Source organism: Mytilus californianus, unplaced genomic scaffold, assembly GCF_021869535.1.
Source record: "Mytilus californianus isolate M0D057914Y unplaced genomic scaffold, xbMytCali1.0.p SCAF_3, whole genome shotgun sequence".
Taxonomy (NCBI): Eukaryota; Metazoa; Mollusca; class Bivalvia; order Mytilida; family Mytilidae; genus Mytilus; species Mytilus californianus.
The window spans coordinates 3,466,452-3,489,238 of record NW_026262679.1 but is presented as its reverse complement, the minus strand read 5'-3'; the positions used below and the strand labels follow the sequence as shown (position 1 = coordinate 3,489,238).

General features: G+C 31.6%; 1 protein-coding gene across 2 annotated transcripts; it reads right to left on the bottom strand.

Moving 5' to 3' along the window:
- Nucleotides 1-3,434: 3,434 nt before the first annotated feature.
- LOC127733858 (uncharacterized) lies at nt 3,435-22,523 on the bottom strand. 2 transcript variants are annotated; one of them, XM_052243275.1, is made up of 6 exons: nt 22,352-22,523; nt 17,832-17,935; nt 16,910-16,995; nt 14,182-14,345; nt 6,580-6,654; nt 3,435-5,464 (listed from the first exon to the last, which is right to left on the bottom strand). In XM_052243275.1, the coding sequence occupies exons 3-6, from the start codon at nt 16,929-16,931 to the stop codon at nt 4,760-4,762; spliced, it is 966 nt and encodes a 321-aa protein (XP_052099235.1). In that variant the 5' UTR covers nt 16,932-16,995; nt 17,832-17,935; nt 22,352-22,523; the 3' UTR covers nt 3,435-4,759. The 2 variants fall into 2 exon arrangements, with proteins under 2 accessions (XP_052099235.1, XP_052099234.1); XM_052243274.1 differs by lacking the exon at nt 17,832-17,935.
- Nucleotides 22,524-22,787: the final 264 nt, after the last annotated feature.

The window sequence follows — 22,787 nt, the reverse complement described above, 5'->3', positions numbered from 1 at the left end:
TTAAAATCATATAGTTGAATGTAACATTATAAAGGAAAAAACCGTTATAGAGGCACACGTAGTAAAAAAAAAATTGCTTATTCAAATCAAAATAATGCATTGTAGAAATCAGAAACGTATAACTATATTTATCAAAGTTGTACATATACCGATACAAGTTTATTGTGGTTTTAAGGTACACATCTGGATATATAAAAGAATACGGGTAGAATTTCATGCACGGGTAGTTTGGTAGTAGCTTAAGACATTCGAATCATTGCAGTCAAGTGTACTACAGGCTTTTTTCCAAATAAATACTTATAAAAGATGGGTCGTAAATATTGAAGTGCTATGTAGAGACAGACATTTTTCATTGAGATAAAATGAATTTCGTGTATTTATTATTGGAATAAAATTGCACTTGACTTTTACAAGTGGCTACTCCCATATGAGAGTGTTGTATTATATTGATAAATGTTTATGTTCGGTCGAGTTTACGAAAGAGAACATAAGGACTGCGCCAACTACTTCTTAATAATAAGCAAACGATTTCTTAAACAGCTCAGCTTTTGTCTAAGGAACTATCAGATTTTGTTGAGTAAAACCTCTCAAAGAGTAAGGATTACTATCTGATTTCAGTTTAAACTTTTGAACGAGGTTTATTGGTGCTTTCAGACGTGCACATTTATATTAAAGTAAATATTTGTGGTATTATTTTTCAACTGTTTTCCATCCAGGTTCTTTAAATAAGGGGGCTGCAGGGGATAAACGTCTGTATTTAACTTCCTTGCTCTCTCTCTCTCTTTTTTTTCCAGCACAGGAAATGAAAAAGTATTCATAAGTATCTGTTATTGATTTTTTACTTTTAATTGTATTGTTATCGCTGTGGCTAACTCATATGGTGTTTTTTTTAACATTTGGGTTCAGGCTGTGAAAACATTTTCATAAAGTTGTATGGACATTGGAGTCTTTTACCATATTTGTGTAATAATTCTTTTTTTGGTTATGTATGATTTGTTTAGTTTTATTTCTTCAATAATAATAATCCATGTAGTATATCTCCTAGAATAGTTCTTTTTATCTTAGTACATGTACTAATTGGGCAATAATACAAATGTACTGCATAAAGAATTTTTACACCACTCTGTCTAACATGATTGATTGATGGATTGGTGTTTAACGCCACTTTTAGTATTATTGTGCTATTTCGTGGCGGTCAGATTTTGTTGGTGGAGGAAGCAGGAATGCCCGGAGAGATTGTCAAACATGAAGCATGAATTTTAAATTCAAACTGATACAATCTGATATATTAAACTCAACAAGACAGTATAGATACAGCAACTGTTTTAAGTGCTTGGGTTTGACTTTCCAGTAAATGTAAGCTGTCCTGTATAGATACCTTTCAAAAGTCTATTCTAAGTAAATGTATCACAAAATCTTTGACAATAAATGAGATTCATTTATAAAAAAAAAGGCCAAATGGACTATTTTCCACTTTCAATATAACAATATAAAAATAAAGATCCTAATGGACAGTCTAATGCCATACTATCACAACACATCTGTTAATGTGCTTAAAAATAAATCATCATAAAACATCGAATATTTTTGCACTTGAATCACATTGTATTTTTATATAGATCCAACTAATAGCCATTTCAATTATAAAAAAAAACAGTTAAAAAACCAAAATATGTGTCCAAACAGCACCGTGCCTCACACTATAGCAACTGCATATTTTGGTTAAAACCTTATTTTGTCATATATTTTAAAGTTACATTATAATTTACACCAAAATGTCACTAAATTTAATTAATTTTATGCATACATCCTGCTTAGCCTTAAAATAAAGAATGAACCTCAGCTAAATCATTGATATCTATACTGTTGCATTAACCATAATGTACATACCCTCATGGTTGTTTCTAGAACAAACATTTACAAAGTTGTAAGTTGATGTGACCATAACTTCATGGTAAACTACTGTTACAGAAAATTTTGTAAGCATTTATTATTGCAATTGGACACAAAGGGCACTAAATTGATGATTTCAGGAAAATATGCAAACAAATAATGCTATCAAAGTTTATATTTTCCCGATAATAAAATCATATCTAACATGTCTGAATCTATTTTTAAAAGTACTTTAAACCAAAAATATTACCTGATACTGGTATGGATAATGTATGAAACAATCATGTATCATTAGGTATATTTCTGATCGATATTAAAAGTAATAAATTGCTTCGACGGGCGCAGCTGGATACGACTGCAGAGGTCCAACCCTGAACAGTTGGGACAAAATGGACGCAATATTTGCGCTTGATACAGGTCTGAATTTGGATTGTAATTAAACATTTGACACATAAAAGGTTTCTGACACAGAATAACTGTAGTCAAAGAACTTAGAATTGGTTATATGATTTGAATTTATATTCAATTTTTTGCTTTTGTGCAATATACTTTGCTGTTGCCAATTGACCCCCCCTCCCCCCCCCCCAAAAAAAAAAAAAATACCCCCCCTTTTTTTTGCTTTTGTGCAATACACTATGCTGTTGCATATTAACCCCCCCCCCCCCCCTCCCTCTTTTTTTTTGCAAAAAAAAAAATATTTGAAGAATTTTTCTTTTTAATTTCTGAAATCTGAAATGAGAAAAAATTGTTGACCCCCCACAATTTCTTTTTACCCCCACCCCCTTTTTCCCCCAAAAAAATTCTTTCCCTCAAGATATGGTCATAATCTCAATTCAAATTTCCAATGGAGTTTGCAACCATAATTACCCATTTAAATTTACCATAGTGCTAACTTAATCTTTTTTGTAATAGAATTTAAAATATGGTGTCAAATCTTTCATATGGATTTTGTTGTAAAAAAAAAAAGATGCAACATTTGCAGATATTTTTACTGGTCATCCTTTATAAATATGCATTTCTTTAAACATAATTTAAAAGCAGTGTAAGGGAGGTAATTCAAATGATGTATTAGAATTACCTCCCTTACACTGCTTTAAATTATGTTTTGTACTAAAGTATTTGTCCATTAATCTGGACATCCTTGTTTTTCCCCCTTTTTTGCCCCTAATTCCTAAACCGTTTGAGCCATAACCCCCCAAATCAAATCCTAACCATCCCTTTGTGGTATGGAACTTGTGGTACAATTTCAGAGAGATCCATACACCATTCCACAAGTTATTGTCTGGAAACTAGAAAAATGCTTATTTTTGGCCCCTAATTCCTTAACTGTTAGTACCATAACCCCCAAAATCAATCCCAACCTTCCTTTTGTGGTATTGAACCTTATGGTAAAATTTCATAGAGATCCATTCACTTAAACTATAGTTATTGTGCGAAAACCAAGTGTCTTCGGACAATGACGACGACGACACCAACATCATACCAATATACGACAGCAAAAATTTTTTGCGGTCGTATAAAAAGTAAAAAGACAATGTTAATACCTTTTAAAAGAAGTAAATTTATATTATATTGTAAATATATAAATGACATGAGATAAAAAAAATATAAAACACTAAAAACAGAGAACAAATAAATATTTCACATTTGCAGTTAAAACAATTTTATCATTAGCATGCATTATATATATATATATATATAAAAGTTTATGGAAAATTTAAAATATAATTGAGAAAGTAATAAAATCCTGGAAATGTCATACTTAAATATTTTAGATTCTAGATTTAGTTGACTATGAAATAAGGTCCATGTTAGCGTCGAGAATCAGATCGACATAGTTACTTTCACTTCATGTAAAACTTATTTTATCATGAATATTTTCTTTTAGATATATTTTTTAAACATGTATGCAGTGGTCTGACTTTTCTTCTTCTTTTGCATAGTATCTTAATGCCTTTCCTTGTCAACTTTACTTGTGTAAGGTATTAGTTTCTCATATCAGACCGAGATTCAAGCATATTTTGTGACGAACATTTAAGTGATTACATACCAAGTAATATGATTCTTTACTTAACTTGAAGTCATAAAATAGTAATAGGACTTTCAACAGAAGGATGGCCACTCTAGGTGGTTTAATTTTAACTCTATGGCTTAAGACTTATTAAAAGTAGGTGGATTAATAATAATAGGTTCTTGTCAGTATCAAAATGTTGATTTTGGATAAAAAATAATTGTGTATGTTATAAACAGCCATTTCTCTCACACTGAATGTTGCAGCCTGTGTAAAGAATCCACTATCATATTTAGATAACTAAACAAAGTCTTCATTGAAATAAGATTATGACATTTCTCATTAGAAATATTTATGGTATTTCTCACTGAAATAAGGTTTGTGGTATTTCCCATTGAAAGAAGATTATGGTATTTTCTACTATAAAAATAAGGTTAATGGTGTTTCTCACTTTAGTAAGGTTAATGGTATTTCTCACTAAAATAAGGTTATGGTATTTCCTACTGAAATAATGTTTAGGGTATTTTCCACTGAAATAATGTTTATGGTGTCTATCACTGAAATAATGTTTATGGTGTCTATCACTGAAATAATGTTTATGGTATTTCCACTTAAATAGGGTAAAAAGGCATTCGTACTTAAAATGTATTATGGTGTTTCTCGCTACAATAAGTTTCATGGTATTTCTTACTGAGGTTTATAATAATTCTAACTGCTCATTCAAATTGCTTTTAATGCCAATTTTAACTTTAATCTCATTGAAAACACTACAGTATTTTATTACAAAGTGATTTTTTATAAGCATGATCAAATACAGCAGTTACATTTTAACAATGCAGATGTTCCTGTTGTATCTCACTGTTTAGTGACACTTTCATAAGATGGTGGAGGAGCAGATGGCTGTTCTGGTGGTTGATTCAAATCAATTTTAACATCTGATGATAGTCCAATTGGCCCTGGTGGATATGAAGCTTCTGGTTGTGGATAAGGTCCAGGAAATTGCTGCTCAGGAGGAGGAATACCTGGTCCCATTGGATAACCTGTTGTTGGACCCATGGTAAAACCTGCGGCTGAACCCATTGGATAGCCTGCAGCAGGACCCATGGGATAGCCGGGATTAGGTCCCATTGGATAAGCAGATCCAGCATAAGAGCTTGTTCCCATATGAACACCAGAATAATTTTGACCAGCTATATGTCCTGCTTGCCCTTGAGCTGCCATTTGTTGCATTAACATCTGGTTTTGCATCATTAACATTTGGTTATTCATTGCCATTTGTTGTGTGGTCATTCTACCCATACGAAAGTTTACACCAAATTTACTTTGATTTGTGCATAAATAATAAAGTGTATAAATGTTCAAAACTGCACAAAGAATGATAAGTATTAATGCAGGTATAGCAACACTTCTATACTTTCCTATTTTAGAAGCACATGCTATGTCTGTTTCTGAGAACCAGTTTCTATCACAACTTGAATATACTCCTGAGATAGATGAAAGGGCAATTCCAACAAGACATGACATGAAACCAAACATGATTATAGCTGTACTGCAAGATAACTGAAAAAAACGAAATAACGCTTGTACATCAACCATAGAAATACTGTTTTTAACAGATTATATAACGCTTGTACATCAACCATAGAAATACTGTTTTTAACAGATTATATATGTGTTCAGTTTTATGTTCATCGTTATCTGTTATTATACCACTAACATTTACTACCTGTATCTTTTATACTGATAACTCATAAGACAAACAAACAAGAGTCACTAAAACAAGAAATATAAAGTTATTATCAAAAGCATTTACCATATTTTACTTTTGATAAAGTGAAGTCATTTATTTGCCTTTAAAAAGTTAATTTCAGCATTTAATCTAATTACGTCATCTGAACGTAAATAATGCACATGAAACTAGATATTTTGAAAAGTAGTTCTGCAATAGCATTAACAGTACCCATTTATTTGACCAGATGCACATTTCGACAATTAATGTCTCTACCAAGATGCCCAAGGCCAAAGTATTGTGCAAACATTTTAATGTTTTCTTATGACTTAAATGATTGTAGCCAAAAAGGACACATTTTTGGCTCAAACAGATCAATCAGAATATTACACACCTGATCTCCTATTAGTATATTACATGTATGTACATAGTATGTATACTATTATCCAGTATGTACTATCAACTACAAAAACTTTTTTATCTGCGTCTTTGTAGATTTACTATCAACTATGAAAACTTTTTTGTTGGCATCTTTGTCAAATTGACTATCATCTACAACAACCTTTTTTGTTGTGTTGTATGTCTGTGATGTTTACATAATTTTGCCTGCAGGATCCCAATTATTTTACATCAGCCTATTATGTATGTTTGGGTTGCTTACCCAATTTTGTCAATATAATGGAACTCTTAACAACCATCATACCAGTGGGAGGTTTAGCTAGCTATAAAACCAGGTTTAACCACTATTTTCTTGGGAAAATGCCTGTACCAAGTCAAGAATATGGCGGTTGTTTTTCACTAACTCCGTTGTTTAATAACTTTCAATTTTGTCAGTTTTTATTGACTAACCCTTTTTGAAGAGTTCAGTTTTTTGTTATACTTTTTTACAAACCAGACCTGCCATAAGTATATTACATACCAGATCTACCATAAGTATATTACATACCAGTTGAGCTAGAGCTGTTGCACCTGATGTTCCTTTCTTATATAAGTTAATTAAATAAATTCCTTTCAAGAGAAACTGAAAATAAAAGAAAAAATTTGTTTGTCCTTTAGAAACTGAAATAACAGTACATGTTGTATTAAGTAGAGTTTCAATTAAATTTCTTTAGACAGAGACATCTAATAGATGAGATGGGTGGGTAGCTATGCAAATTCCTTCATATAATGAAGCCCTCTTGATTTCACGAATAAAATTTTAATTACTCAAAAATATTTAAATCATACCTTCAATAACTTATCAATATTCTCCCACTGATAGATTATTGTTGTATTATTTGGAGTGGTTGTGCTAAAAATGAGCTAGTCAGAATAATAAAATTGCAGAAAAGGGCTGCAAGACTTATTTTAGATGCTGATCCACTTTCATCATCAGCTCCACTGTTTAAACAGCTTGGGTGGATGACAGTAGAGAACAGAATCTCATACCACAAATCTGTTTTGATGCAGAAATGCCTTAAGAACGAAGCCCCTGTATATCTCACTGAAAAATTTAAAGAAATGCCAGAAATAAACCAATATTGTTTGAGGAATGTGTCTTGCAAAAATTTACAAGTTCCAAAAGCCAAAACAGAGCTGTATAAGAAATCTTTTGTATATTCAGGATCTATTTTATGGAATAACTTACCAACATCCCTGAAAAAATCAACCTCAAGTACAAGCTCATTCAAAAAAGATTTAAAAAATTACTTGTTGGAACATTAATTTAAGAAGCTGTGTAATTTTATATGTATAATAATTTTTCACACACTTACTCAAACTTAAGATATTGTTGAGGTAATTTGAATGATGCCAATACTATATGAATTTGTAATTTTTACCTGTTTTGAAAATTGTATATTTCATAACAATTTTTTATTTCATTTTTTCATATATGTGTGTTTGTTTGATATTTTGTAATTGTTTGTTATATTTCATTGTATTTCATGAGGGCCTCAGGGAAGATTAGTTTTATAACTAACTGTGTAACCCTCTTTAAATAAAGAATTATTATTATTATTATTATTATTAATAAATCTTTAAAAATTAAATTGTGACTAACATAATTTGAGTACTATCGAAAAACTAAAAAAGAAGTATCAGCCATACATATATCACTCCACACATGGTCATTCCTTAAAAATATTTGACAATGTATTTTGAGAGGAAAAGAAAATTAAGTAAAATGATGTTTGTGGTGAAGCTTTATTCCAATTAGCCATATATTAAAAGAGTCGTGAATTTTTGACAAAAGTTAACAGACAAAAGATGACTAGTGATGATAAAAGCTCACATATCTCTTTGGTAACTCATTGGGTTATTTTGTAGAGTATCTTCTAATCCTCATTCCATAAATATTAGAACAGATTTGACCATGCAGCTTGAGAAAAGGTGAATCTAAAGTGAAATCTCTTAAAATAGATATAAGAAGATGTGGTATTAGTGCCAATGAGTCAAAATTTATAAAAGTAAACCATTATAGGTCAAAGTACGGTCTTCAACATGAAGCCTTGGCTCACACCGAACAGCAAGCTATAAAGGGCACCAAAAATTACTAGTGTAAAAAGCTACATTACTTACCTTATATCTTTGGCTTAATGTTTAAAATATAGAGTTGTTATTTTGTAGGAATAACATATGCACTTATTTCATTTTTCAAGTAAACACACATTGAACTAAGTACATTTTAGGAAACTATCAGGATAAATATGATTTTAATACATGAACATATATATAATAAGTATTTAATAGGTTAACTGTTTTAACGAGTTGTGAATGTCCACTTGGTATATTCTGCCTCTTTTTAAATAACTTAATAAGATCATTTTAAGTTAGAAGTTTGTTAATAAACCATTTAATTTAGACCCCTAGTTTCTAACAGGGTGGTGGAAGTAGGGCTTTGAGCAGGAAAAGAACTGACAATAAAGCTTGCACCTGTCCTAAGTCAGGAACCTGATGTTCAGTGGTTGTCGTTTGTTAATGTGGTTAATACTGTAAATTCAGAAATTATTGCAATGTTTTTATTATTGCGAAAAATGCGACAGGGTTATAATCGCAATAATTTAAACTCGCATTTTGAAATTTTTTATATGAATTAAACAGGATTTTGCTCAATATCGCAAAAATTAAAATCGCATTTTAGTCTAAAATGACAAAATCGCAATACATGTAATAAATGCATGCAATAATTTCTGAATTTACAGTAAGTGTTTCTCGTTTCTCGTTTTTTTATATAGATTTGACCGTTGGTTTTCCTGTTTGAATGGTTTTACGCTAGTCATTTTTGGGGCCCTTTATAGCTTGCTGTTCGGTGTGAGCCAAGGCTCAGTGTTGAGGCCGTACTTTGACCTATAATGGTTTACTTTTACAAATTGAGACTTGGATGGAGAGTTGTCTCGTTGGCACTCATACCACATCTTCTTATATCTATATATGTCAAAAACTCTGTCTAGCAGTTTAGGAGCATTAGCAAATACAAAAGAAGGATGAATAAAGGGACAAATGAACAAAAAAAGCCAATGAATGGTTAGAAACCCCCCTGAATACATACTCCTAGCTTAAAAAAACAAGGTTTCATGGTGATTTATGATTGATGCTAGGTGATGGCCATAGCTATACCATCCTTCTGGGTGAAGTGCTGATTTAATTACTCATCAGAATAAGAGCTATATTTTTGTTTGTTACTAAGATGAAGTGACAGTTTTTATAAAAGATCTTCCATACATTTTCCCTTCAATTATGGATATCAGGTGGAAGAACAATGAACAAAGAATTAACAAGATTTAATATGCACTTTTAGGATATAGAACCACTTAGTCGGGTTTAGTTAGAAAGAAATTACAACAAATTTGTTCATATTTTAAACAAAAAAGTTCCTACGTCAAGCTGTTACTTTGTAAATTAGTAAAATATTTTGGTTATTTTTGGTATCAAATGAAAGCTAAAGGACGTGGATTTAAAGAATAATATAGAATCCTTACTTAAAGTTTCTTATGAGTACTAAAATAGTAAAATAGAAAGGCATATTTTGTCTGTTGCTCAGATCAGAAGTATCTGGATTGTACCACCAAACTTTCAGCAACCAGTGCAATCTTATGGAATTTACAGTATGTTCAATTTTTCAGCACAAGGTAGGACAAGGTACAGTTTCGACAAGAAAATTAGTTACTTTATCTTAACTTAATATTAGATAGCTATGAATGCTTGAAATTGCTGAATTTGACACAGAAAACAACTAGTTAAGCAAGATGTCCAGCTGGGAGAGACATACATTATTGCTCATTTATCCATGTAATACCACAGAAGTATGGTTTTCTTAAAAAAACACACATTTTCAAACTTGTAGATAAAAGGATTGGCGGGGGTGTCTCTTTTTTAAATTCAAGTTTGAACTTTCTTATTTTTATTTTATGAACAATTTCTGATAAAAAAAAAGACATATAGGCACCAGTCCAGTTTGAGGTTGAATTTAGTGAAATAGTGTTTAGACAAAGCTTTATATACAGGGGTTCAAATTAGCGGTGGTACGAGGTCCGCGACCTTCCATTATTGCAATCGGACTTTCGTTTTGGTTACTAGCTACGCCCGACGGACCTTCGATTTGAAAAAAAATAAAAATTAACTTTGCCAACCTTTTTACCAAAATTTCCAAATAAACTATCTCAAAATTTATTTTCATCTTTATTATTCATGACTGCAATGTTCATTTTGTTCAACCGCTAGCTTTATACGGAAAACCGTCGACAAGTAATGTGTAAATCCGAGTAAATTCATATCCGACTGACAAAAACAACATTGAAAAACAATGGATGCCATCAACCGGAAATGAAGACAATTACAATACCGGATCACGGTCTAACTAATTAGCGACAAGAAGAATTTTAGCGACAAGAAGACTATTTAGCGACAAGAAAACATTTTTTTTATTAAAATTACTTATTCCAAATAAATGTTAAAACAATATGCAAAAGAAAACAATTTTAGCGACAAGAAAGTTAATATTCTATCAATAAATAGATAGAAAAAAAAAATTGAAACATAGATCTAATTGCTACATTTATTTGTGATATTTCATTATTTATTATACATGTATAACAGCAAGTATTACGTTTACCCTGTCGTATTATGATATTAATTTTACTTGTGTTTTAGAACAATAATATATTTATCTTATAATTTTTTTTTAAAACTCTCTTTTAACACTATATAATAAACTTGCAAAATGCATTATTTGTGCATCATTGTACAGAAAATACAGACACAAATTGTGAAATACAAAGAACTGAAATCAAACAAGTGGACAACATAAATGTGAATATTTTTCATCATTTTATTTTCCGTATTGCCTCATTTAACGATATTTATCATGTTTATGAATAGTTTAATGTTGATAGAAGATTAAAGGAAATTAATGACAATCATGAGTTTTCAACAGGTGTTCACTCTTACAATGATTGTATATTCTGGCGCTTGTAACTGTATAGTCTGACGCGTGTACAAAGTTGAAGGTGTTAATTGGGTGTTATTGTAGCAATAAAACAAGGGACACGCGCCTAGTTAATCTCATTTGATGTCTCACATTGTGTGTACCGTTATTACCTTAGGGTGAAGCCACATCTAATGTTGTTCCTATCAAGAACAATGAATTGTCCTGTTAGATAGGAAATAATATTTCATGTTTTTGTTTCAATAAATTCTTCAAAGGAAAGTTGAAAAATCTTTGTTTTTATTTCCATTTTATAGCGTGTGCATTTCTTTTGCTCTAACAAGCTGACCGAAGCCATTCAACTTTTATGTTTTGTATAAAGTAAGTTGTCAGCATTTCAGTCTTATTCTTGCAAAAGTACGTGCTCTGTGCAATTGCTAGAATCCGAAACGCATTTTGGTTTACCTTTGATTAATAAATCAGTATATTTTATACGTCTTTGGTACTGCGCAGTATCAAACAAACCCTTTGGTACAGGGTTTCAATTTCCCTTTGGGCAAGGGAAAAAAGGTTACGACTCGATCTTCGATAAATGCATATTAGAAGTATTATAATTATACTGTAGTGGACACGTTCGTTTATATCCCCTTGGGCAAGGGTAAATACTTCAAGTAACGAACTTATTTTGTCACGTCGCCGTGACAAACTAAATCCCTTAGGATAATAAAAACTACACAATCACTTTCTTCCTTACAAATGTTTAATTTCTTCTTCCATCAATACAATAATATAAACTACACAATCCCTTTCTTCCTCACAAATATTTAATTTCTTCATCTATCAATATAATAAAAAAAAAATATCAATTTATTCCTGCCCATATATTAAACAAAAATCAAATGCATATTTTTTAATATTAATTTGGAATAAGTAATCTTAATAAAAAAAAAATGTTTTCTTGTCGCTTCTTGACGTTTCTTGTCGCTAATTAGTGAGACCCCCGGATCAGATTTCAGGGACGGATAAGGGTAATTCCGGGTTTGCCAATCAAATACAAAAAAAAAAATTAATTCCAGGCAGGTGACAAAATACATCTATGATTATGAAATATAAACACTAGAATTGAAAACCAAAAGATATATGGAAAAGAAAGAAAAGGCAGAAAATTTTGTATACAGAAACTCAAAATTACTTTTAGTTGACAAATTTTCATGTCAAAATCCAATACATGATGTGACAGTTATTTCTTTATCATAAATAAATGTTGATATTACAATAACATGTACATGTTTTTGAAGTGTAAACATATTACTACAATTCCAAGGGGTGATTTCTTCTCAATTTTGAAGGGCCAGTAAATAGATGGAAGTTTCTTACTTTTCACAAATATAGTGCAACTAGATATGATACAATGTAAACAAAGTAACACAAGCTCTAGTGAGCTTTTGCAATCGAGCTGAAGAAGTGTGAGCCTTGAGATAATGATATGATTAGTAATTAGTAATTAATTACCAATCGTTGAGACAACCCACCCACCCACAGTGACACCCTCCCCAATACAAAAAAAAAAAAATTATTCGAATTCATAATATACAAGACAACTACATTAATTATTGAACATGTTATACAACAGTGACACTGACAATGAAACAAGCTAACCTAACACCAAAAGCACATTAATTTTGTATCTTACTGAGTTATGAAATATTTTAAGTAAAAGTAGGACCTGGAATTTAGGTTGTGGACCTTTCAGTTTGGAGTGTTAAAGGTCCTGGACCTTCCAGTACCAAATGTTAATTTGAACCCCTGATATATTTTTCATTTTTCTTGAAAAAGTTCACAGAATGAAATAAAGTAAAGCAGAAGTCAAAATAGCAACTTAGGTTCTGTTACAGGTATAAAACCACACATTCAGATTGGCCAGAAAAATCAAACAAGAAAGTTATTCATATCTTAATTAAAACAGCTAACCCTACACTTAGCTATTACTTTGTAAATACGTAAAATATTTGAATAATTTTAGTATCAAAATAAAGCTTAAGGACTTGGGATCAATGTTGAAAGTTTCTTTTGGATATTAAAAAAATATATGAAATTGAAACTGAAATAGAAGGGCATATATTGCCTGATGCTCAAGTCAGAAGTGAATGAAATTGCAGAATTTCAATGGGCTATAAATTAGAGATTTGTTCCTTATTTCAACATACCCTTCATGTATGTGTCACACTACCAGAAAAACAAAACATCTTTTATAGACTATTCAACTCATTAGTTATATACAAGTTGATATTTCTTTACCTACAAGTTACAGGAGAAACAATTCAAAGGTTTAGGGTTAGGATTAGGGTTAGGGTTACAAAAAGATGATGAATATAAGAATAAAAAAGTTGCCTCTGATGGCGATTTTTTGCACCCCAAATAAAAAAGAAGTCAAAACTAAATAATAGAACTCCCTTACATTTATCTTGTCAAGATAGGTTCAAACAGACACGTGTTTCGTTTTTTCAAAAGTCAGGATGTTGGTTCTCATTTGAATTGTTACACAATTAGTCATGTTTAGGCCTTTATACCTTACTATGCAGTATTGTTTTTGATCCGACATAGTTGTAGGCCATTCATTGACCTATAAATGGTTACAATCATCAACATCATTTGATATCTGGTCATACCACATCTTCTAATCTTTATAATGATGAAAATATATAAGAGAAATTAGATTTAACAAACAGAAGGATGAAGAAATGACTGATGCCTAGTAATGATAACTGATATTGGCCAACAAAGCCATATGAGCTGGAAATAAACTGCTTTGTTGAGCGCAGCTGGAAACGAGAGGTCCAACCCTGAAAGTTGGGGCAAAAATGGACACAATATTCAACCCTCCTTTCGTGGTACTGAACCTTTTGGCTAAATTTCATAGAGATCCATACACTTAAACTAAAGTTATTGTCCAGAAACCAAATGTCTTCGGAGGACGCTGACCCTGCCGCCAATGCTGCCGCCGCAGACGTGATACCAATATACGACCGCAATAATTTTTTGCCATCATATAAAAACAGTAAGAAATGGCAGGCCAAGATTCCCCTATCACCATATTATAACATGTTACTTTAAAAATGAAATATGATAGTAAAAAGTACTTACAATGACACCAGTAACAAATGATCCAACAAAATAAGGAGGACCAAAATATCCACCATCCCCATATATAGCACCTACTATCCCACAAATCAGTAAGGAACTGGCAAGTATAACATCTAAAACACCAATAATCTTAAACCTCTGGAATACTTGCATACTTTCTGACCCTGAAAAACAACAATCAAAGCTATGTTGACCTGACATTGTTTTCTGAAATTATCTAATTAGCTGGAAATATCTATTTTAAATTCACAATTGAGTTTGACATTTATTATGTATACAGTCAACATGAAGTTCAACAACTGATGATAATGAGAAATTTATCATGAATAAATGTGATTTCTGTTCATGTTACGTGTCAATGAAAAAGTCAAAAAGAATGCATACGTTGTCCTGTAAAGAATTACGCCACTCATAATTCTTAGTATAGGAAAACAGGGAATACACACCCATTACAACTTATTGAGCTGCTGACCAAATACAAAGTCATTCTGTTTAGTAGCTTCTGAGAGATATATGTGTGATGAAAATGACTTCATATTAGAAAATTCTAAGTATCAGCAAACAAGAACAAAAAGAGCTCACATGTTACAACTCATCACTGTGAAGCAGTGGACCAAATAGAATCATTCTGTTGTATATAAGTATAAAAGAGGGACGAAGGATACCAGAGGGACATTCAAACTCACAGATCGAAAACAAACTGACAACGCCATGGCCAAAATAACAAGAGGCTCTTGAGAGCCTGAATCGCTCACCTGTATTTCCGAGGAGAAGATTTTTAAATGTTAGCAAACTTGATGAACAAATTGTGTAAAATTGTCTTTAAAGGGCAATAACTCCTTAAGGGGTCAATTGACAATTATGGTCATATTAACTTTTTTGTAGATCTTACTTTGCTGAACATTATTGCTGCTTACAGTTTATATATATCTATAATAATATTCAAAATAATAACAAATAAAAACTGCAAAATTTTGTTAAAACTACCAATTCGGTGGCAGCAACCCAACAATGGGTTGTTCGATTTGTCTGAAAATTTCAGAGCTGATAGATCTTGACCAATTGAACAATTTTACCCGATGTCAGATTTGCTCTAAAAGATTTAGTTTTTGAGATATAAGCCAAAAACTGCATTTGACCCCTATGTTCTATTTTTAGCCATGGCGGCCATGTTTGTCAATGGATCAAAACTTCAGATATAATTTATAAACTAGATACCCTAAGAAACATTTAGTTAAAGTTTGAAGGTATTTGGCCCAGTAGTTTCAGAGGAGAAGATTTTTGAAATAGTTTACGACGACAGACGACTACGACGACGGACGCCTTCAGGCCCCGGTGAGCTAAAAGACAAACAGACAAATAATAGTACAGATGACACAACATAGAAAACTAAAGTCTAAGCAACACGAACCCCACCAAAAACTGGGGGTGATCTCAGGTGCTCCGGAAGGGTAAGCAGATCCTGCTCCACATGTGGCATAATATATCTTTACTAGTGCACTTTGTAAAAATCATATAACATTATGTCATTCTCTAACACATGAATTGTCTTTGACACTCCATGCATTTTAATTTATTTTGTGTATGTTTTATTTGTTTGTATTCACATATCCCCTTGAGTCTTTGAGATATAAAAGTTTCATGTTGCAATAACTGAGCTGGTTTTGTGTAAGTTCTTGCATGTGAAGTGGGCTGCTCATCTTTGTAATTTTGCAAATTTTCAAATTTGCTGTTTTTGATGTGGATCCCAAATGGTTGAGCAAAACTCTAATTTTGGTCTGACTCGGGCTTTAAATGGGTGAGCTTTAACTTTAGGTAAGGCTATTATTAGGTTTTCATGAATAAATCCAAGAGACAGATTTTCTTTTTATATTGTTGATATGTTTATCTCACTTTAAATTTGACTGAAGATTAAGTAAGGCCTTATTTTTTGCAGATTCAACTTTTCCGAGCGAGTGATTATGTAATTGCAAATGAAGTCTAAAGATTTTGGCTTTTGTGTTACACTGACACTATAACTTTTTCATCAGTGTGAAAATGCATGAGCCAGTCCCGCTCCTGTCTGTGGCTGTTTCTTAATCAGACTGTAATTTATTTCGGTCATCTGATTTCTTTATTTCCTTCAATTCCATTTATATTGTTAAAAAAGTAGTCTGAGTTTTTTTTTAAATGAACTACAAGCACTTGTATAGACCATTAACCATAAAGAATTTTAATATTATGTGGATCATATACATTTTTTTCAGTTACATAATTTTTTCTTTAGATTTTGTATCAACATGATGAAGATCAAATCTGTGAAATAAGTAAACTCAACAGCAAATCAAATAATTATTTCAGTGGACTTTTTCCTTAATAATTTGAGAAAGTACAGTTTCTAAGGAACTTTGGCTATATAACATAGGTCAATATTGTTAATCTACACAATGTATCATGCATAGCTGTTACTGAGGAACAAACAACAGCATAAAGATTTTTTTCAGCAATACATACAGTGTATGCTCAACTAATCTACAAAATATGGTTTACCTGTCATGTATTGTTACCTCGTCCTGAAAAATTAACCTAGACATATAAGAAAATGAGTTCAAGGTCAGGTGACAATATCTGGCTGTCAAGGTCTTATCATGAACATCCTCCATTCAGGTTTTTTTCATCCTCTAGAAAATCAGACGAAATTAGGAAAATCTTTCAGGTTACTTGTTTTGGTACAAAAAATAGTACTTACCTTGTTGGGTAGAGTCTGCCATTAAAGCTGAATCAGCTTATCTGTTTTTCAATATCAGCTTGTGTAATATTCAGCTATCTTATATACTGAAAAATAAATTGCTGTAATGTAAGTCATATGAGTGGCTTCTCATCAAAAGATCAAATGTATTCAGAAAAATAAGTTTGTGCAGCATGTATAGTATGTGTCATTAAGGACTCGACAATTTACTGTCGTAGGCCTAGATGAGAAATAAAGTATAAAAAAGAGAGGCGAAGGATACCAAAGGGACATTCAAACTCACATGTTGAAAATAAACTGACAACTCTATGGCCAAAAAAGAAAAAACAAACAGACAAACAACACGTACACATGAAACAACATAGAAAACCATAGACTGAGCAACACGAACCCCACCAAAAACTGGGGGTGATCTCAGGTGCTCCGGAAGGGTAAGCAGATCCTGCTCCACATGTGGCATCCGTCGTGATGCTCATGTAAGTACAAAATCGGTGATATGTCTAATTTGGTAGGTCACACTCGCATATAATACTCACATAGAAATACAATGTAGGACTTATTTTATAGCCAATTTAAGCAATATAAAAATGCATACATACAAAACTAATTTGTGAAGTTATGTTATAATACAAGTATATTATTATCAGAAACAAAAGTAACTATTCTTTATCCGCTTGAAATCTATAATGAAATTGCCATTTTGTCAAAAAGAAGGAAGACATTTATATATATCTGTTATATAAATAACAACCATGATAACAGACAGTTTGGTAAATTGTGCACATTTTACATAAGTTGTGATACAACAAAAAATATAACTGATATGACTTGCCCAAGAAAGGCTTTAAAAAATTAAAGAACCTTTGTGAGTACACTCACATACCCAGAGCCCCACATTATCACTAGACAAACAAAATCTCACCAGATTCCTAAGTTCAAAGACTCATAACTCCTACAAAAGTCAACTGATAAAAGTTTCTTGTGGTGACTGTGGATATGCACATCTTCATATTATGTCCTAATTATCTACAAAGTTTCATAAATTCTTTTGTGACAAACTAATGAATCAGTATATTTAGGCCAAAATTCTAAGTTCAAAGGGGCATAACTCATAGGAAAAATTGAATCATAATTTAATGTCGATATGCAAAACTACATACTATGTCCTAATTTATATATAATCATCAACAAATTTTCATGAAATTCTGATGTGTGGATTCAGAGGAGTTGCAATGACAAACTGTTGCAGCAGTAAATTTAGGCCAAAATTCCATGTTCAAAGGGGCATAACTGCTAGAAAAAAAATTAAATCATAATTTCCTGTCGATATGCACATCAACATAGTAATAGTATGTCCTTATAATCTACAAAGTTTCATGAAATTCTGTTGTGTAGTTTCAAAGGAGTTACAATGACAAGAACAGGACTGACGGAGGGACTGACAGACTGATAGAAGGGTCAAAACATTGGGTATAATAATAACTAAATTGATTCCTGTTACTTGAATCTTGCAATTAAATGAAAGAATTTATATTATACATGTGTTTTGCTTTTGCATAGAAGGTATGTCAATTGAACCAAACATGTCACAATTCCGACTATTAATTTGGAAGGTTTCTGTCCTGCTTTGAGTGTGAACTTTAAGTCACTTGTAATCAACCATATACATTGTATTGAAGAGATGTACAGACTTTAATTTTGTAATTTTTAAATCTTTTTAAATTCTTTTGAAATAAATTGTATATTCTAAAGCAACAATATATATATACTTTGTGAATATTCCTCGGAGTTGAGTATTTTTGTGATTTTACTTTTTATATAAAGATACTGCTTTGTCTTAAAATGGAAAATTTTTCCTAAATTGAGACTTCATAAAGCAATGATATCATGTCGATACACATGTATCTTCCCACAATGATTCAGTTTACACAAAATTGAGCATTTCCAATTCTCTATTTTAATTGGATCAAACAAAACAGAGTTTATACAAATGAAATAAAAACATTTATCTAAAGATATCAGCAGTATGATGTTTTTACACAGGGCTCCTGTTATTGAATAGAATGGTCTGGTAACTGGTCTTTGTACAGTATCATCATAGCCACACAAAAAAATTTAATAAACAGCTGCGCCATGAGCGCATGATACGCCCGTCTTCTTGTGTGTGAATTTTTATGCAATAATCATAAATAGTTTCTGACATACGGCCTGACATGCGAAAACCCCCTTTTTTTAAAAAAAAACTCAATATCTCTAAAATAAAATTTTGAGTCAAAACCAAAAAGTAAACAGATCTTAAGTTTAATATAACTAAGAAGTGTGTAAAATTTTAAGCAATAATCATAAATCGTTTTTGAGATACAGCGCTACATGTGAAAACCCCCCTTTTAAAAAAAAAAAATCAATATCTCAAAAACAAAATTTTGAATCACAGCCAAAAAGTATACAGATCTTTAGATAAATATAACTAAGAAGTGTGTAAAATTTTAAGCAATAATCATTAATCGTTTTTGAGATACGGCGCGACATGTGAAAAACCCCTCCCCCTTTTTTTACAAAATACTCAATAACTCAAAAATAAAATTTTGAATCATCACCAAAAGGTATACGGATCTTAAGATTAATATAACTAAGAAGTGTGTAAAGTTTTAAGCAATAATCATAAACTGTTTTTGAGATACGGCGCGACATGTGAAAAACCCCTCCCCCTTTTTTTAACAAAATACTCAATATCTCTAAAATAAAATTTTGAATCATTAATCATAAATTGTTTTTGAGATACGGTGCGACATGTGAAAAAAAAACACACACCTGTTTTAGTTACTAAGTCCAGTAACTCAAAAAGTTTTAATCTTATTTTCACCAAAAAGTATACAGAACGTTTGACCATCATAAAAACAACTATGTTAAGTTTCATGAATTTTGGATGAGTCGTTCTCAAGTTATGGTGCGACATGTTTACGCCGGACAGACAGACGGCAATTGTGTTCCATAATACGTCCCATCAAAATTTTGACGGGCGTATAAAAAAGAGTATAGAAAATTTAGTCCCAAGTCGTTCCCGATCTGGCCCCAATATAAAAAATATTTATAAGGTATTAAAATAAAGATATATATGAATTGTAATTCATAAATGTTTATGGATTTTATAATAATAAAAGATGAACGGTAAAAAAGTTGGCCTTTGACGAATATTTGTATATTTAATTGTCATAAGATGAGACATTTGTTTGAACATTTTTTTTAAATCTATATTAAAATTTTATGTAGAAATATAATATTATTTTAATATGAAATATTTGAATTCAAATCGATTTATCATCTTAAATGATTATGGATGCTTATACAGCATGTACAGTATAAAACAATTATGTTGATCATATAGATATAAGAAGATGTGGTATGAGTGCCAATGAGACAACTCTCCATCCAAGTCACAATTTGTAAAAGTAAACCATTATAGGTCAAAGTACGGCATTCAACACGAAGCCTTGGCTCACACCGAACAGCAAGCTATAAAGGGCCCCAAAAAGGACTAGTGTAAAACCATTCAAACAGGAAAACCAACGGTCTAGTCTATATAAAAAAATTGGGCATAATTATAATAAAAACATAAATAACAGAATTTAGTACGATCATCAGACAGTTGTTGAATAAACAACCCAATTATAGACTATACTGATTTCATTTAAAACAGTCATAATTATATGTTCCATAGGATTGTAAATATCTATTTATCTCTTCTATGTGTGAATTAAATAAAAACTTTTTTCCCCATGATATTCCAAGGTATCATGGAAAATAACTTAATATGTATATGCTGATGCTGCTTACAAACATAATTCTAAGTTACTCCAATATTAGGCATACTTCACTTACCTGCTGTCACATGTCATTAATCATCGATCTTCATGGGGTTTATGATAATGTGATTACTTAGCTGTTTTATAGTGATTATTTGATTACCAGACCAAATATTTCATGATTATTTAATTATTTGATAATCTAGGTCTGTATTTTTGTATATTTGATTATCTTGTTTATAAAAATAATTAATGATTATGTGATTATATTGGCCAAAAATTTGTGATTATGTGATTACTTGGACACCCCCATGAGGGGCCTCTTTTTAAAAATTCCATTTATCCTGATTCAAATATGTCACTAAATCCTCCGAAGTTTATATAAATTATTCATTATTTTATGTTGGGGCCGGATCAACTTGGGGTGGGATCGGTGTGGGACGGACTGGCTTGGGCCGGATCGACTTAGTGCCAGATCGACTTGGGGCCGGAACGACCTGATACCAAAAATTAAAACGAGTTTCCACAACTCAAACTAGTTCATTCTATATAAGCAGCAACAATTTTTTCTCTGAATGACCCTTGATCTGTGTCCGAATAACCTTCTGACGTCATGCATGCAGCAATCAATTTTAAATTATGATGTCAAATGTTTTGAATTGTGATGCAATAGTTTTCGTGAACTTGTGTGGTTTTAAGTAATGGTGGACAAATTTGCATGTAAATATGTCTATTGAGTATTGTTATAGTCAGTGAAATTAAAACATTGAGTGATTAAAATACAGTAGGGACCATCTCACTCTTTGTATATACATAAAGACTATTTTTTTTAAAGATTTTTAGTAAAGTGGGACAGTGCATATTATTCCACCGCATGCTGATTTTGATAGCGAAATCAACATTTGATTGGTTGAAACTATCCCATGTGACGTCGAACAAAACTTCATATTCCCCTCTGAACGTCAGGATTGCCTTGTGCAACGTTACTCGCGGTTAATGTTTTAAAACGTTTTGATTGAGTTTTTAAAAGATTGTATAGTAATTTCGTTTTTAAAAATAATTTCAGATCTAAAAACAAACAAGAATGAATCAATAATTAACTTTTAATTGGTACAGATTATCATTGTGAATGTTGTGTTTAGTTATAAAAAAAAAATCAACGGATAAGAAAACAAGTATGTTGATTAATATCTTATGTTCAGAAGTAAAAAAAGGTATAGGCAGTGGAATAAAACATTCATTTCCCTTGGCTTAGGGAGATATAAAGATTTGTTCACCCTCGGAAAGTCATATTTCCATTGGGCGATGCCGTCGTGAAATATGATTTTTCTTGGATATACAAATCTTCATTTCTCCCTCAGGCACAGGAAATAAATGTATAGTATTCTATGAAGTGCTGTATGTATATTCAGCACTACAGTTCTCCCGACAGTGGAGAAAGAATACATAACAAAACATCGCTCAGAACACAGGATCTTCTTCTTCTTCTTCTTCCAAGTAAGGAACCGTATTCATACTGAATGTGTATGATCCCGCGAAAACTTTGCACAGTGCCGGGCAACACAGCTAGTCTTCTCAGAGTTATTTACATTTAAAACATTCACCAATTTACAATTAAAACTATATAAAACAGACTTACAGCACCAATAAACTTTAGTCTTGTCTGAAATCCAACTATTATAGAAGACTCAGTGTCAACTAACTTCTTCTTCTACTTTGTTCTATAGGTGTGTGAGTGTAACCGGATACATTTATATGTAAACAAACTATTTCGCAGTTAGATTATTTTGGTAGTGGGGAATGAACCGAAGTGTTTTTGTTCATTTATCTGCGTGTTATCATATATTTAGGAGCACCGCACTGTCAATATATAAAAATAAGGAGATACATGATAGGGTTGCCAATGAAACTATGTACTATTCTTAATAATGACGGGAGTACAAATCAACCATATCTTCTTACATGTATAAATGCTAGTCGTTTCGTAACCTGGTCGTTTCGTACCTGGTCGATTCGTAACTAGGTTGATTTGTAACTGAGACGTTTCGTACCTCGTGTAATTATATATTTATAAA